The sequence below is a fragment of the Rhinatrema bivittatum genome, chromosome 14 (genome assembly GCF_901001135.1).
Source record: "Rhinatrema bivittatum chromosome 14, aRhiBiv1.1, whole genome shotgun sequence".
Classification (NCBI taxonomy): domain Eukaryota; kingdom Metazoa; phylum Chordata; class Amphibia; order Gymnophiona; family Rhinatrematidae; genus Rhinatrema; species Rhinatrema bivittatum.
In genome coordinates this window covers 54,593,964-54,609,167 of record NC_042628.1, presented here as the reverse complement: position 1 = coordinate 54,609,167, position 15,204 = coordinate 54,593,964, and the positions used below count along the sequence as shown (strand labels likewise).

The 15,204-nt window shown below is 46.6% G+C and overlaps 1 protein-coding gene across 1 annotated transcript in view; it reads left to right on the top strand.

Moving 5' to 3' along the window:
• The window catches only part of LOC115075965 (fish-egg lectin-like), a 36,596-nt gene extending 26,728 nt beyond the window's left edge, over positions 1 to 9,868 (top strand). Inside the window, exon 4 of the mRNA XM_029576965.1 lies at positions 9,426 to 9,868. Coding sequence (XP_029432825.1) covers positions 9,426 to 9,573 — 148 coding nt within the window. The 3' untranslated portion in view covers positions 9,574 to 9,868. The remainder of the gene's footprint in view (positions 1 to 9,425) is intronic.
• Positions 9,869 to 15,204: the final 5,336 nt, after the last annotated feature.

Here is a 15,204-nt window from a genome sequence, read left to right as displayed (position 1 = left end):
AATTTTGCTTAGCTGCTGGATAACGTCACTGGTGAAAGCTGGTCCATTGTCTGAATTTATCTGCCTTGGTAGTCCATAGCGTGGTAAAATTTGGTGAAGGAGCAGAGACACAACCTCCTTAGCAGTCTCAGTTCGTGTCGGTGTGGCTTCGATCCATCCAGTATAAGTACAGACAGCCACCAACATTGCTTTATAGCCTTTAGATGGACTCATGTGAGTAAAGTCGATTTGGCAGACTTGAAATGGTGTAGTTCCTCTTAGAATATGTCCAGGTATGGGACCCGGTCCGGCTCTGGGATTGTTTCTTGCACATGTGATACACTGACTAATAGCATGCTTTGTTAATTGTACGATTTTATTGATGTAATACGTTTTTCCCAACAGTTTTATTAATGCATCTCGACCAAGATGGGTTTTGTTGTGGGCTTCCTTGACAATAGTCCAGGCTAATGTTTCAGGTATCCATATTCTGTTATCTTGCAGAATCCACCAGCCATCGTGGTTGTGGAACTTCTCAGCCTGTGCCCAATCATTCTCTTCCGTTGAATAGGCAGGAGTTTCCGTTGGGAATTGTAGAAGTGGATAAGTTGCAGTCGAGGTGTTTGATAAATGGGCACGGGCTGCTTCTTTTGCTGTCTTGTCTGCCCACTGGTTTCCTTTTGCCACAGGATCTGATTTTCCTGTGTGGGCTTTACAATGCATAACAGCTACTTTTTGTGGTGCCCATACAGCATTTAGCAATTGATGTATTTCGGATGCATTAGCCAATTGCTTTCCTTCAGCGGTGAGGAATCCTCGCTCTTTGTATAAGGCTCCATGTACTTGGATGGTGAGGAAAGCATATTTGGAATCCGTATAGATGTTCACAGTCTGCCCTTTTGCCAATTGCAGAGCTCGGGTGAGAGCAATTAGTTCAGCTTTTTGTGCTGAGGTCCCGGGAGGTAGGGACTCAGCTTCAATGATATCATCTTCAGAGACTACAGCATAACCAGTGACCCGAATTCCATCAATAACTTGGCTACTTCCATCAGTAAATAGAGTCCATGCTCCCTGCCAAGGTTGATCCCTCAGGTCTGGTCTGCTGGAATGTATGGTGGTCATAACTTCTTCACAATTATGGGTGACTGGTTCAGGAGCCGGCATCAGAGTGGCCGGGTTCAAGTTTTTACTGTCTTGTATTTGAATTTCAGGTGTTTCACACAGTAAGGCTTGGTATTTTACAAGACGTGAGTTAGTCATCCATTTTGGTCCATGCGTTTCTAGTAGTCCTTGAATGGTGTGAGGCGTGGTTACGTTCAATGTTTGACCAAAAGTTAGTTTTACTGCTTCTGGAATGAGTAAGCATGCAGCCGCAATGCTTCGGAGACAACCTGGCCATCCTTTTGCCACATTGTCCATTCCTTTTGACAGATATGCAACAGGTCGTTCCCAGGAGCCTAGAGTTTGAGTCAATACCCCAATGGCCATTCCTTTTTTCTCATCGACGTATAGATGAAATGGTTTCATTACATCTGGCAATCCCAGAGCAGGGGGTTCACTCAAAGCATCTTTCAGTTGTTGTAAACTTGTCAGTTCATGGTTTTCCCACTGAAAAGGCTGAGATTCTGCCTCCTTTCCCCGCAACTTGTCATACAGGGACTGGGCAATAACAGCATAGTTAGCAATCCACAGCCTACAATATCCAGCAGCTCCAAGGAACGCTCGGAGCTCTTTCTTGCAAGTGGGTACAGGTTGACCTCGTATGGAACTGATACGGGATATTCCAAGACAACGGGTACCTTCCCGGATTTGAAATCCCAAGTATTCTACTTCCAATTCACAGATTTGCGCCTTCTTTTTACTTGCACGGTATCCTTTTGAGTACAACGTCTTTAGCAGGTGGAGAGTGGCTACTGCACATTCGTGATACGTTTCACGAAACAACAGAAGGTCGTCCACATACTGTATCACTGGCCCATGCGTGACTTGGTACATCTTCAAGTCTTTAGCCAGTTGTTCACCAAACAGCGTAGGTGAATGCTTGAACCCTTGCGGCAAGCAAGTCCATGTGTACTGCTGCTTTATTCCAGTTTGTGCATTTTCCCATGTGAAGGCAAAGATCTTCTGGCATTCTTCTGCTACTGGAACGGAGAAGAAAGCATCTTTGAGGTCTATGACACTGTACCACTTGGATTCAGGGGAAACTTGAGCCAAGATTGAGTATGGGTTTGGTACGAGGGCTACTAGATCTGCTACTTGATTGTTCACTTTCCGTAAGTCTTGTACAGGTCGGTAATCAGAAGAACCGGGTTTCTTTACGGGCAGCAAGGGAGTGTTCCAAGCAGATCGGATTCGCCTAAGAATACCCAAATCATACAGTCTTTGCAGGTGTATCTGGATTCCCTGTCTGGCCATATATGGAATGGGGTATTGAGGTTGATTGATCACCTGTGCATTCTGTTTCATCTCTATCCATATGGGGGTGGCGTCGATGGCTACTCCTCCTGGATTTTGCTCGGACCATACTTTAGGCACTCTATCCATTAGCAGTCTTCGTTGTTCATTGAGAGGAGTATTCACTTCGTATCGATGTTGAGTGATTTGTTCGACAGCGGGGAGATGTAGCCTCCATTCCTCTTGGAGTGGACAAATGAGAGAGACTGGATTATCGGCAAAGGATGCCTTGATTTCACCGGTAGGTTCAAATTGCAGGGTGGCTCTTAATTTACAAAAAAGGTCTCTCCCTATGAGCGGCACTGGACACCCTGGTACGTAGAGAAATTGATGGGACACTAGTTGTCCTCCAACGGTGACCTGCCGTTTCTGGAGGAAGGGGGCGATTAGTGGCTTTCCAGAGGCTCCAACTATGGAGATGTTTTTCGAGGTAGGTGTGGTGATGGCTGTGGTCATCACAGATCTTTGCGCCCCCGTGTCTAACAATCCTTTGAATGTTTCAGCCCCTACTCTTATTTCTACCAGCGGGTCAATGGGAAGTGCTCCCCTGTCTAGTCATGCTTCACTGTCTTCGCCGGAAGTTTCGCCTATGGCCATCTGCCATTCTGCTTCCTTAGGTTTGGACGGAGTATATCCTTCCTGCCTTGTGTGCAGAGTCTCCGGACAATCAGCTTTCCAATGTCCTTCTTGTTTACAATAAGCGCACTGGTTGGTTCCCAATGGCACTCTTCCGCTTCTAGGCAATCCTCCTCTATTAGCTCGTCCTCTTGGCAGCCCTCTAGAGGGCGATCTGCCTCTTCCTCGGGGTCCGGGATACCCGTGATACTGCCTGGACGGGTTCCCGAAATTAGTTTCTTCCACCGCTGCGGCTAACAAACTAACACTTTCTCTTAACTTTCTAGTCTCTCTCTTTTCCTTCCTGTCTCCATCCGGTTCTCGGTTTACATAGACTTTATCGGCCATGGCTTTTAATTGGCTAATATTCATTCCCTCGAACCCTTCCTGTTTTTGCAATTTCCGGCGAATGTCTGGGCAGGACTGCCCAACGAAGCTCATCACTATAATGGATTGATGCTTGGGGTCCTCTGGATCAAACGGGCTGTATTGGCGATATGCGTCCATCAATCGCTCCAAAAAGTTCCCAGGGGACTCGTCTCTCTTCTGCACCACGTCTTGGATTTTTCCCATATTTACAACTTTCTGCTTTCCTTTCTTTAAGGCTTCAAGAAACGCGGTCTGATAGGCGGCAATGCGCTCCCGCCCTGCTGCGGTCTGGAAATCCCAGTTGGGGTCTGCCGTTGGGGCTAAATCTTTCACTGCGTCGTCGGGACGTCCATCTGACCCGGCTCCTAATCGGGCTGCCTCTTCCATGTTTAATTGTATCTGTCGGCGTTCTTCTGTGGTAAAAAGAATGGAGGCTAGATGCCGAACGTCAGCCCAGTTGGGGTTATGGGCTGCAAAAATGCCCCGTAAAAAATCTATCATCTGTTCAGGTTTTTCAGCGTACGATGGCCCAAGCTGTTTCCAGTTGAAAAGATCGCTGGATGTAAAGGGTATGTAAGTAAATAATCTTATCGTTTGTGTAGTGCGATGTTCGTTTTCCTCAGTCGGGACTACAGGGACTACAGTTGATGTTTCTCTAATTGGTAATTGAAAACTTGTTGCGGCTTGGGTTTTACTGCGAGTTCCGTCGGCCACGGACGGCTCGCTGCCGCTTTCTACCTTTGCGGCTGCCGCTTCAGGTTGTTCTTCATGAGCCGGTGCCACTCTAGGATCGTCTTGCACATTGAAGGGGACTTGGGGGCTTGGTGGTGTAGGATATGCGAGGGGACCACTGGGGGCATATGGCGGCGGCAAAATATTTTCAGCGTCGGGCAGTGCTGCAGGCGGCAAGGGTTTAATTTTTTTTTGTGGAGTCCGAGAATTCCCTTTCACTACAAATATGGCCGCCGCAGATGACGCATGCTCTGTAGGTTCCAATATGGCCGCCTTTCCCCTTCTCTTCCGGTTTGGGGACTTCCGGTCCCCCATCTTGCGTACTTGAGTTATCATTACGAGGGCGGCTCCCTCTACTAGCTTCTTTGCCCACGACGGAGGATTTTCTATAACTGCAATCCAAGCGGTTATGTACGGTATATCCTCAGGGCAACCCGGATTCCCTTCTCGTATAACTATATTCTGGACCCTTGTGGCCGTTTGGAAATTGAAAGTTCCTGCCGGAGGCCAATTTACACACAAACTGGGCCACCTATGGGTGCATCGTTGAATCATTCCAGGCTTTGTACATTTATGTCTATCGAACACTTCGCTGTAGTGTTTCGTCATGACTTTTAACGGAGTCGAGTAGCCCCCTCCCATCAGGATAGAATTCACAGACAAAGAAGGGAAGGGAAGACGGATAGGTAAGGGGTCCGTATACGCCAGACACAAAAGGGTCACAATCGCCCCGACTAGGACGCGGTCAGCCCGGCCTAGAACTGCGAGGCCATTCACTCTCTTTCACACAACAAGAAACCTATTCCCACTATCATATACTTCACTTGTACTTTTTCTTGTTCATGCGCGTGGTTTTCGGAACGTAATTCCTACTAACACACTGCGTGGGGTGTGATCAAGGCCCCCTCGGTCCGCAGAGGATGGACCGGTTATTTTCTTATCTATTCTTCACTTATTTCCATGTACCCATAATACTCGCCTGCAGGGGTCTTCAGATCGTCGCAAAAGCCTTCTTCCCGGATCATCAACCCAGAAGTCTCAACAGAATTTCTGTGGAACGGTCCCCTCAGAAACCTGATCGCTGAACTCAGCGGTGGCCACTCACCAGGTATGTCTGGGGGACTGCTCCGCCACCAAACTACCGGACCTTCTGGAGAGCTAAAATAGCGTCTCCGGTACCTCCTGGCTGGCTCGCCAATGTAACCGTCTCTTTTTCGTCAGTAAGGAGGCCCAGACAACTGATCCGTAAAGATAAACTTTTATTGCCAGCAAGATGCAGCTAAGACAACGGCTTAGTACAACTGCATGCCACGCCCCCTTAGGAGCAAACCTTTATACACTTTACAGCTCTTATCTTTCACACATGCGTTCTGGTTTTGCTGAACAAACATTTTACAAACTGCTGAACAAGCAATAGCTAGCGTGGTCTTTAGTAGGTGTAGCTTATGATCAGACTATTGTTTCGTCATTTAATTGACGGGTTAGACATTTGCCGGCGTTTGTATTAATACAATACAAATTATTATTCCAAAATGGAGTTACGTTACGTTACGTTTCACTAAATGTTAGTGCGTGAGTACGTCAGTACGTATTAGGTTCCGTTTGCGTTGCAAATGTTAGCAATCAAGATGGCTGTGCGTTTCACTGCGGGCCTGATGAGACGAGAAGCATCTCAGCTGTGCAGTCTTCAGGGGTTCATGGAATCGAACTCCTTCATAACTACGTCACTACGTATTAGGTTTCGTTTGCGTTGCAAATGTTAGTAAATCAAAGATGGCTGTGCGTTTCACTGCTGGCACGGTTAGACGAGAGGTTTCTCAGCTGCTCAGTCTTCAGGGGTTCATGGAATTGAACTCCTTCATTATCGCTGGCTTTCATGCAGCTGTCTCTCTTCCTCTTCCAGCTAGCTGATTCAGGTGCAGGAAACTTTATTGGCAATGACAGTTTGAACACATGCTGCCAAAGTTATACACTGAGAGAGCAATGCTTCATCTCTCTGCACAGCTGCAAGTGGATCTTTTTTAAATTACTTACATGATTTCAAGAATTACAAAGTCAAGATTTATACTTGAGATAGAAAAGCCATGATATTAAAATTTCCACTTTAAAGAAAAAAGTTCATGAAAAGAAAAATAAGCTGCAAGTGGATTTTTAAAAGGAAACTCCTGGCAGATTTTCCCTTTAAAAATTCACCCAGCGGCCGGTGCCACAAGCAGGCTTCCCCCACCCCATACGTAGCAGGTGGGAAAGATTATGGGGGGGGGGAAGCAGGAGGGAGCTGGCAGGGAAAGGTGCAAACGAAATCCCTGGCACAAACGTTACCCTGTGGAGAGCTGAAGGCAATTTTTATTTTCAAGTTTTACCTCCAGGTTTTACTCCAAATTTCAAAAGGAAAATACATAACTTTCCCTTTGAAAATGATCCCAGCAAAACTTACTCCCGCACGTAATTTCAGTCACTAATGTGTGCGCAGAGCTTTTTGAGGGAAATATTCCATGCATGGTTTTGAAAATGCCAAAGTTATGTGTGGACATGCACAACCCCTCCCCCACTGCCGGGGACGACTCCACTCACTGTGGGTGAACGCATGCCCGTACAGGCCCTACGCATGTCAGCTGGGTAATTATGTAACAGCAGGAAAAGCTCCGATTTACCCACCAAATTACTCTGAAGGTTCCCTCTACATAAAATAAAATTACAAAGAAAGGAAAGAGCAATAACAAAGGCAAGTCCCAGGTATTGGTGATGATCAGGATTCGCTCTGCTCACACTGGGATGGAGACACCTAACCAGGGAGGGAGGTGGCTATAACCTGTGGGGCAGAGGGAAGTGAATTCCACAGCCCCCCCATCCTCATCCTCACCCCAGTGGATACATTTAGCTGCTGAAAATCTGGGCACTTTCAGGAGCAGGGTTGGTCCGGGAGGGAGTTTCCAGTTCAGTTTTTGTCTGTGCGTTTCTGTTTCTCATCAGGGCTGGCTTTGTGGCATATGGTGCCCCAGGTGAAATTGTTGATGGACCCTTCCTGACATTCTCTCCTCCTTCTGCCGCTCCCAGTATTATCTCCCTTCTCCCCCCCAATCCATTTTCTCACCTCTATATCCGCCCCTACAGACACTCTCCCCCTTTTCCCTCTCCCAGCATTCTCCTTCCTTCCATCCATTTTTCCCCTCTCCACATTCTCACTCTCCATCTCCCTTGCTCCATGCATTCTTTCCCTTTCCATCCTGCCTGCCCATGCGTCCTCACTTGTGGCGGGCACACCTCCTGTCCTGGATCCAGAACTGCTTGAACCACTATGGGATCAGATCCCTTGTATTTTTTCAAATATTGATCCCCCACCTACCCACAGCCCTATCTTCTACCACCCACTCATACTCCCAGCCAATCTACCACTCGCACTGAGTCTACCCTTTCAGTCCCTGCTCTCCCCAAGTCCCAGCTCTGAATCCCTGTACTCCCCTTTTTTACCCCATAATTCAAGTGTAACCTATTTTTCTGGAGGTTTGCTATTCTCCAAGGGCCATAAAAACATTTATGGTCTGGGGCTGTCTTCTTAGGCATTTCCCCCTTCTTACAGATACTAAGGGGTGAACTCTTTGTACAGGAGTGAAGGTATTCCTTTGTGGCCCAGGTGATGGCGTGTTTTTCCTTGCCTGTGTGTAATTCTCTGTAGATGTCTGGATTGCTGGGACAAACAGGCTGCACACAGACTGGGTGTTCAAATAAAATTTACGTATTATTTCCAAAATTCCATCTCTTCCTGCACAAATGAAACTAAATAATGGATGACAGATATGGAGAGTGGGGGATTTTTTTAAATCCTTAGTTTTAATTACTGGGTGTTATTTGATGTCTGCTGATTTGAAATATTTTATCAATGTTTAGAAAATGTTTTAAAACTTGTACAGAAGTTCTAATTATTGAATATTATTCTATTCATCATGTGTTTTGAAATGTATATTTTTTAGTATGGTTTTGCTATTCTGATTGATATATATTTCTTGATTGTATTGTTTTGAGGATTAGTGATTGTCTGCTTTTCCATTGTTGCACTGCATACAGAATCTGGCTTCTGATTTCCAGTTCAGTTTTTATCTGCATGTGCGTGTGAGAGAGAGTGAGATAAGAGGAAGCGTGTGTGTGTGTGTGAGAGAGAGATGGAGGAAGCATGTCTGTGTGTGGAAGAGGTTCAGAGAAAATGTGTGTGTCTCTCACTCACACACATGCTCCCTCTGTCTCTCACCAAGCATGTATGTGTGTGCATGAGAGAGAGAGAGAGAGAGAGAGAGAGAGCATATTGTGTGTGTGTGTGTGTGTGTGTGTGTGTGTGTGCATGTGTGCTCCAGTCTATAATAATCTTAGGATGACAGATATGGAAAGCAGGAGATTTTTAAAATTCTTATTAGTTTTAATTATTGGGTGTTATTTGATGTATCTGCTGTTTTGAAATATTTTATCAATGTTTAGGAAATTTTAAAATTATATATTGGGGGAGGGTGGGGGGATGCCTAAGAGGTATTTGCCCCGGGTGCCAAATACTCAAGGTACGCCTCTGGTGAGACCACAGGATTTATCTGCAACACAGGGCAGTAGAGACGGGCCAGTGGGAAACCAAACCCTGCTCTTGCAGCTCAGAAGGCTGAAATAGAGCAAAGCAATGATTATTCCCTTGCCTTACATGTATTACAGCTTTCTTTAGTTTTCAAAGCTCCACCTGAATACATTTTCTGATTGAAATGAACTCCCAAACCAGGCTAACCACACAAAATTAGTGAATTAAATAAGAGCTTACATAACATTTAACAGTAAAGAATAACTACCCATAGATTTAGAGAGAGTGCAGCCCTACTTACCTCTCTACTCTCTTCTGGAGTCTCCTCGTGCAGGAACCTTGCACATTAAGCAGCAGAGAGGGAAGACAACATTGAAACTGACGCTGTTTCCTTGCACACTTTGATAGTTGCCCCTCATCATCTGCTTGCAGTGGAAGCTTCCTCTCTCCACTCTGCAACACTGAAGCCAGGACCCAACTCCCACTGTCCTGCACCAAACACAAGCTCTTAATGACACAGTGCAATTAGTAGAATGTGGTGGAATTCTATTGTGTATATTCATTTTTTCACCATCTACTTATGTGATTGTCTTTGGGCGTGCCAAATTGGTCAACAGTAGAGACTAGTCTCTCCTCCAAAAGGAGAAAAACTAGGGAAAGGGTGTAAAAATGACAGCTCTCCATCCTCAGGTAACATTAATCCTGTACTCTCTCCTTCTAGAGAAGGCATCACTGCCAGCAACCCCATTGGGACCTCCTGGAGCCAGGTGGATTCATGTGGCTACACCTTCAAACATGTGTCTTACGATCTGGGAATCCTGTGGATGCTGACCACTAACGGCAAGATCCTGAAGTGCAATGTCTGCTGAGACAAGTCTTTCAAGCTTGTAACTCATACCCTTCTTCTTCCCTTACTAACAGACCAATACAGTACGATGCGCTCGGCTGAGCGCACCATTTAGCACCCTTTTGGCCGCGTGTTTTTGAGGCGCTCTTATTACCCCCCGAAAACTAATAGTGCTCATCACATGCACATGTTGATGAGCTATTAGTTAGTTGCCCAGGATACTGAAAGTAAAATGTGCGGCCAAGCCACACATTTTACTCTCAGAAATTAACGCCTGCCCAAGCAACCCGGAAAAGTGTACAGAAAAGTAGAAACAACTGCTTTTCTGTACACCCTCAGAATTAATATCCTAGTGATATTAAGTCGGAGGAATCTAAAATTTAAAAAAAAAAATTTTTTAATTTGCCCGCTGGTCAGCGGGTTAGAAAAAAGGACGCTCAATTTTGCCGGTGCCCATTTTCCCGACCCATAGTTGTCAGCGGGTTTGAAAACTGACACTGATAAAATTGAGCGTTGGTTGTCGGACCTGCAGGCAGCCACCTCTACCACAATAAAGAGGTGCTAAGGACGCGCTATTGTCCCTAGCACCTCCTTATTAGCATGCCAACTCATTTAAATAGAGAATCGCGTGCCCAGAGAGGTGCCTGGATGCACTTCGGTAAAGCAGGCGCTCAACACGGAGCACTGGCTCTCCCGCAATTTTTACAGTATCAGCCTATAAGAGAGTTCTTTCCTGAACCTGTGACCTTTGCCCTGCTGAGTGTCCTGTCCTGAACCAATGACCCCTGCCCCTCCCCACTGAGAGTGACCACTTCTGAACCTGCAACCCTGTTCTCTCCCTTTCCCCGTTCCCAAAGAAGTAACAACCTTCAGTAGCATCCACTGCCTGTACTTGCTTATGCCTAAGAGAAAAAAGCTCCCTCCATGGAATCACACCCAGCTGCAATTTTACAGTAACGTGCCCTTTTTATTTCCATGGTATTGTTACATCTCTCTGTCCTCCCTCGTTTTAACAAGCACATCTGTATGGAGATGCAGCTGTGTGGACTGCTGTGGACAGGTCGAAGTGACCTTTATGGAGCCTCAGTCTCCATGAACCTCACAGGCATCATGGCCCTGTCTTCCACAACAGCGCTGTCCCATGGGACTAGGATTAAAATTGTTAATTGGAGATAACTCAGTACTTGCACAAAAGGGGATTTCATTTGTAGTTCTTCCTGTGACAGAGTGTGTAAGAAATAGGTTTGCAATCTGTGCAAGGAAATTTTGCTTTCTCTGCAGTTCTGGAAGATGTCAGTGGAGGGCAGTGTCTTCCTAGCTTTTCTCTCTTTCTTGATTATTAATTTGAATAAAAGTATCCTCATCTTTTGGTGACTTTGTATTTAATTGCTATTGATCAGAACTCAGTGATTCCCTCACCAGCTGGAGCTCTCCCAACAATTAGGAATACTAAGCCCAATTTTCTAACAGTGCATGTAAGCCTGAGAGTAGGGCCAGTGCTAACATTTTTGCTGCACTGTGAGAAAAATTGCTATGCAGCACCCCCCCCCCCCCCCTTCCAGCTTCTGTTTTGTTAAACACAACATTTTTGTTGTTTTCCTAAATAACCAACACAGAATAGAAAATGTCAGTCCATACCTGGGAACTCTCCAGATTTGGCCCAGAGACTCTGGAATTCTAAAAGAATTACTGGGTCTCCGGGCCAATACCGGAAATCTCCGGGTGCTGCAGCAAAACCACTCTGCTTGGACCTGGAAAGAAGAAAGGAACGTCATTGGTCTTGCGTGGCTGAAAAAGGAGGAACTCGACAGTGATTTCTATAATCTCCGGACCTTTTTAACTCTTAACTTCGCTTCCTCATGACACCATCTGCTCCTGCACAGCCTGTTTCCTGTATCCAGCCACTTGCCCACCCCATCTTGTTTGTCTTGACCAATCGACATTGCAATTTCCTGCCCGTGCATCAAACGAGGAGTAAGAAACAGGCAGCGTCCACTTCCGCAGCACAGGAGGAGAACGAAGAGGTTGCTGCTGCTCCAGGAGCCCAAGTTAGAGTCTGCTGTTGCTAGTGTGTTTTGAAAGGGGGGGGGGGGGGTGAAGAGAGAATGAATGAGCATGTCTGTGAGAGTGGTTCCCATTCACACACACACACTCAACCCACCTAGTCAATCTTCCATTCACACATACACATCCTAGGCAAGTTCCCATTCACAAAACCCATCATCCCCAGGCAGGATCCCATTCATACACCCACACCCATCCCCCTCAGACAGGCCCCCATTCACACACACATACACACATATCAACATTCCCTGAGGCACGCTCCCATTCACACACACACACGCACACCCATCCCCCTCAGACATGCTCCCATTCACACACACATACACACATACCAACATTCCCTGAGGCACGCTCCCATTCACACACCCACACACCCATCCCTCCCCCAGGCAGGCTCCCATTCACATATCACTCGGTGCCTCGTTCCTTGGGGAAAAACAAGATTCTTTAAAGAGATATAAATGTCCTTTCTGCAGCTCCTCCTCCTCTCGTGATGCACAAGATGAGCATACAGGAAGTGCTAGCACCACGAGTACCCTGGAGCCGGCCTGCACATGAGGAGGAGCTGCAGAAGGAGCTCCCTCTTCTGGCAGAGTGCGGAACTTTTCCTTCTTCTGCTGCCAGCAGCTGCACGAGTCTCTCTGTTCATCACCGCTGGTGGGATGGGGATCACCGGTGGCCGCATGGGCCTCTCATTGCTCCCTTTAATGGGCCACTTCCGCTGCCCTCCAGGGTGTGCCGCCCCATGCAATTGCACAGTTTGCACACCCGGTAGCACCAAGACTGCCTGGAGGACAAAGTACTCGGTGACTTTAGTCCAAATATTCAAAGTAGATTTACACAGATAAGTTTGCTTTGAAAATTAGGCTGTGCTTTAATACCCTGCTAGACTTACCCACACACATTCACATCTCTTCCAGAGCAGGCAGAACTGTGTGCTTGAAAGAAGTAGCCTAGTGGTTCGAGCAACAGGCTGTGAATCAGGGAAACCAGGATTCAAATGATGCTCCTTGTGATCTAGAGCAGGTCACTTCATCCTCCTTTGTCTCAGGTACAAACTTAGGGGCCTATTTACTAAGCCGCAATATTTTATTGCAAGGGATAGTCCGGCAATATTTAGCTCCTCCCTGACAAAATATCACAGCAGTTTTGCAGCAATATTTTTGAGAAATGCAAAAAATGTGCAATGTCGCCCCCCCCCCCCCCCTTGCCTGAAGCCACCATCAGCTTCAAGGACCATCTGATCCAAAAATGACCCCCTCCCTCAAAAGTGACAAAATTGCCCCCCCCTGGGGTTTTTGTTAGGCCCTCCCCCACCCACCTCCTGTGGGCCCATATTAAAACATGTAAAAATATAGCCAGAAAACTTGTGCAATGACACCCCGCTCCCTATCCAATCCCTCCCCTTTGAAAGAAAAACTTCCTTTCAGGGTTGAAACCCCTCCAGTCATCCAAACTCCCCCTACTCTCTCGAGACCACCTCCCCATAAGTGACAACTAGTCCCTGAGATCTAGTGGCCCTCCACCCCAAGACCCCCCTCCATTAAATAAATCCCTGGTGGTCTAGGGTGGATTTCTCCGAAATGTAGCCCAGTCCCTCCAAGTCATGCCCATACCTTAACTTGAAGTTCCTGGTGGTCTAGTGGCAGCCTGGGACGCACCCTAGGCCTGCTAATGCCATATTTCAAAATGGCACCAACCAGGCTTTGTCCAGATCATGTGACAGATCAAAGGCCAGTTGGCACCATTTTGAAAATTGGCATCGACCAGCCTGGGGCCTAGGGAATGCCTCAGGCCACCACTGAACCACTGGGGGGGGGGGATCTAGGGCTTAGGCTAGGTTGAGGGCTCCAACCTAGGCCACCAGGAATTTCTTTGAAGGAAAGTAGTAGGGGGCACTAGATCTCAGGGATTAATTGTCATTTATGTCATTTGTGTTTGGATGACCATAGGGGAATTTCAACCTCAGAGGGAGGGGTTTCTTTCAAAGGGAAGGGATTTAGATAGGGGCAGGGCATCACTGCACGAGTTTCTTGGCTATGTTTTTAATTTTTTTATATAGGATGCCTTGGCAGGTGGTGGAGTGGAAGATGGGGTCTCCCAATAACCCTGGAGAGAATTTGTCACTTCAAAGAGGGGGGGGGGAGGTCATTTTTGGCGTGCATGGCCCTTTCAATAGCCCCAGAGCATCAGGACATGCTTCCACTTCCTGATGTTCTGGGGAACAGTTAGCTTCAGCTTTTCATTTGTAGATAACTGTTCTGAAAATAATGTGACTTGGGCAGCCACATTATTTTATTTTCATAGAATTGCTGCAATCCATACTGCAGATTAGCAAATGACCCCTTGAGATTGTAAACCCACTGGAAACAGGGAAATTCATACTGTATCTGAACGTAATCCACAAAGAAGTTTCACAAAAGGCAGAATGTAAATTTGACAAAAATGTATTATTCATGTGTAACCTTACAAAAATAAAAAATACACATGTGTGAAGGAGTGTCCTTGGAAACATTCCTTAACCAGTGCAGGACCAGGAATCTAGCAGGGTCCATCTTAAGAACATAAGATATATGAGGTCATGTGTTGCGGTAAAGCCAAGCGGACGTCTCCAGCTCAGGCTCCGTGTCTCGCCCTCCTGAAATCAGCTGTAATCAGCGCCATCTGGCCTTCTTTCACCACATCTTTCCTGTGGCTTAGGAGTTTAATGTTTATAGATCGCTTCATGCTCAAAGGAATCAATACTATGCCTCTGAAGGGAACTAAAAAAGACAAGGACAAGACTGGAGGGGCTGGCACAAAGATGGCGGAAACTCCAGGGCAGCCTTCCCCACCCGCTACTTCGGCCCTGCAACAGGAACTTACCACAACTGTTACTAACGTGGTGATCGCAGCTTTAGAAAGCAGATTCACTGAATTATCGTCGCAATTCAAAGACCTGAAAGACTCTCTAGCTGAACTTCACCCCCGCATGGAGGCGGCAGAAGGCTGAATATCTACGCTAGAAGATGGCCACCCGAGTACGCACCAAAAAGTGAAAATAGCTAGCCTCAATGTGAATAGATTGGGACACCCCATTAAAAGATTCAAAGTCCTTCAATCTCTCAAAAGGTCCCAGGTACATATAGCCTGTCTCCAAGAAACGCATCTCTCAGCGACAGAGAGCAAAAAATTACAGCGTGAGTGGGTCAGTCATTGCTACTTCTCGCCGGTGGTGGGGAAAAAAGCCAGAGCGGCCATTCTAATTCATAAATCTCTCTCCTTCCACCCAGAAGGTAGATATATAATAATCATAGGAAAACTGAATGGGAAAGATATTACCCTTGGCAATATTTATGGTCCTAATTCGCCCTCCTCAGACTTCTTCCAGAATATAACCAATCTCTTTACAGCTCATGGGACGGGGGGGGGGGGGGGGGGTTCCTGTTAGTAGGAGATTTTAACTCGGTGCATGACCCCTCAATGGATCGCTCTTCTCCTACCAAACTGACACCTTCCCATAAGCGGGGCACTTGTATTAGTCGCTTATGTCATGACTTGAGCCTTTTAGACTACTGGAGGGTGTTACATACCGACGAGAGGGATTACA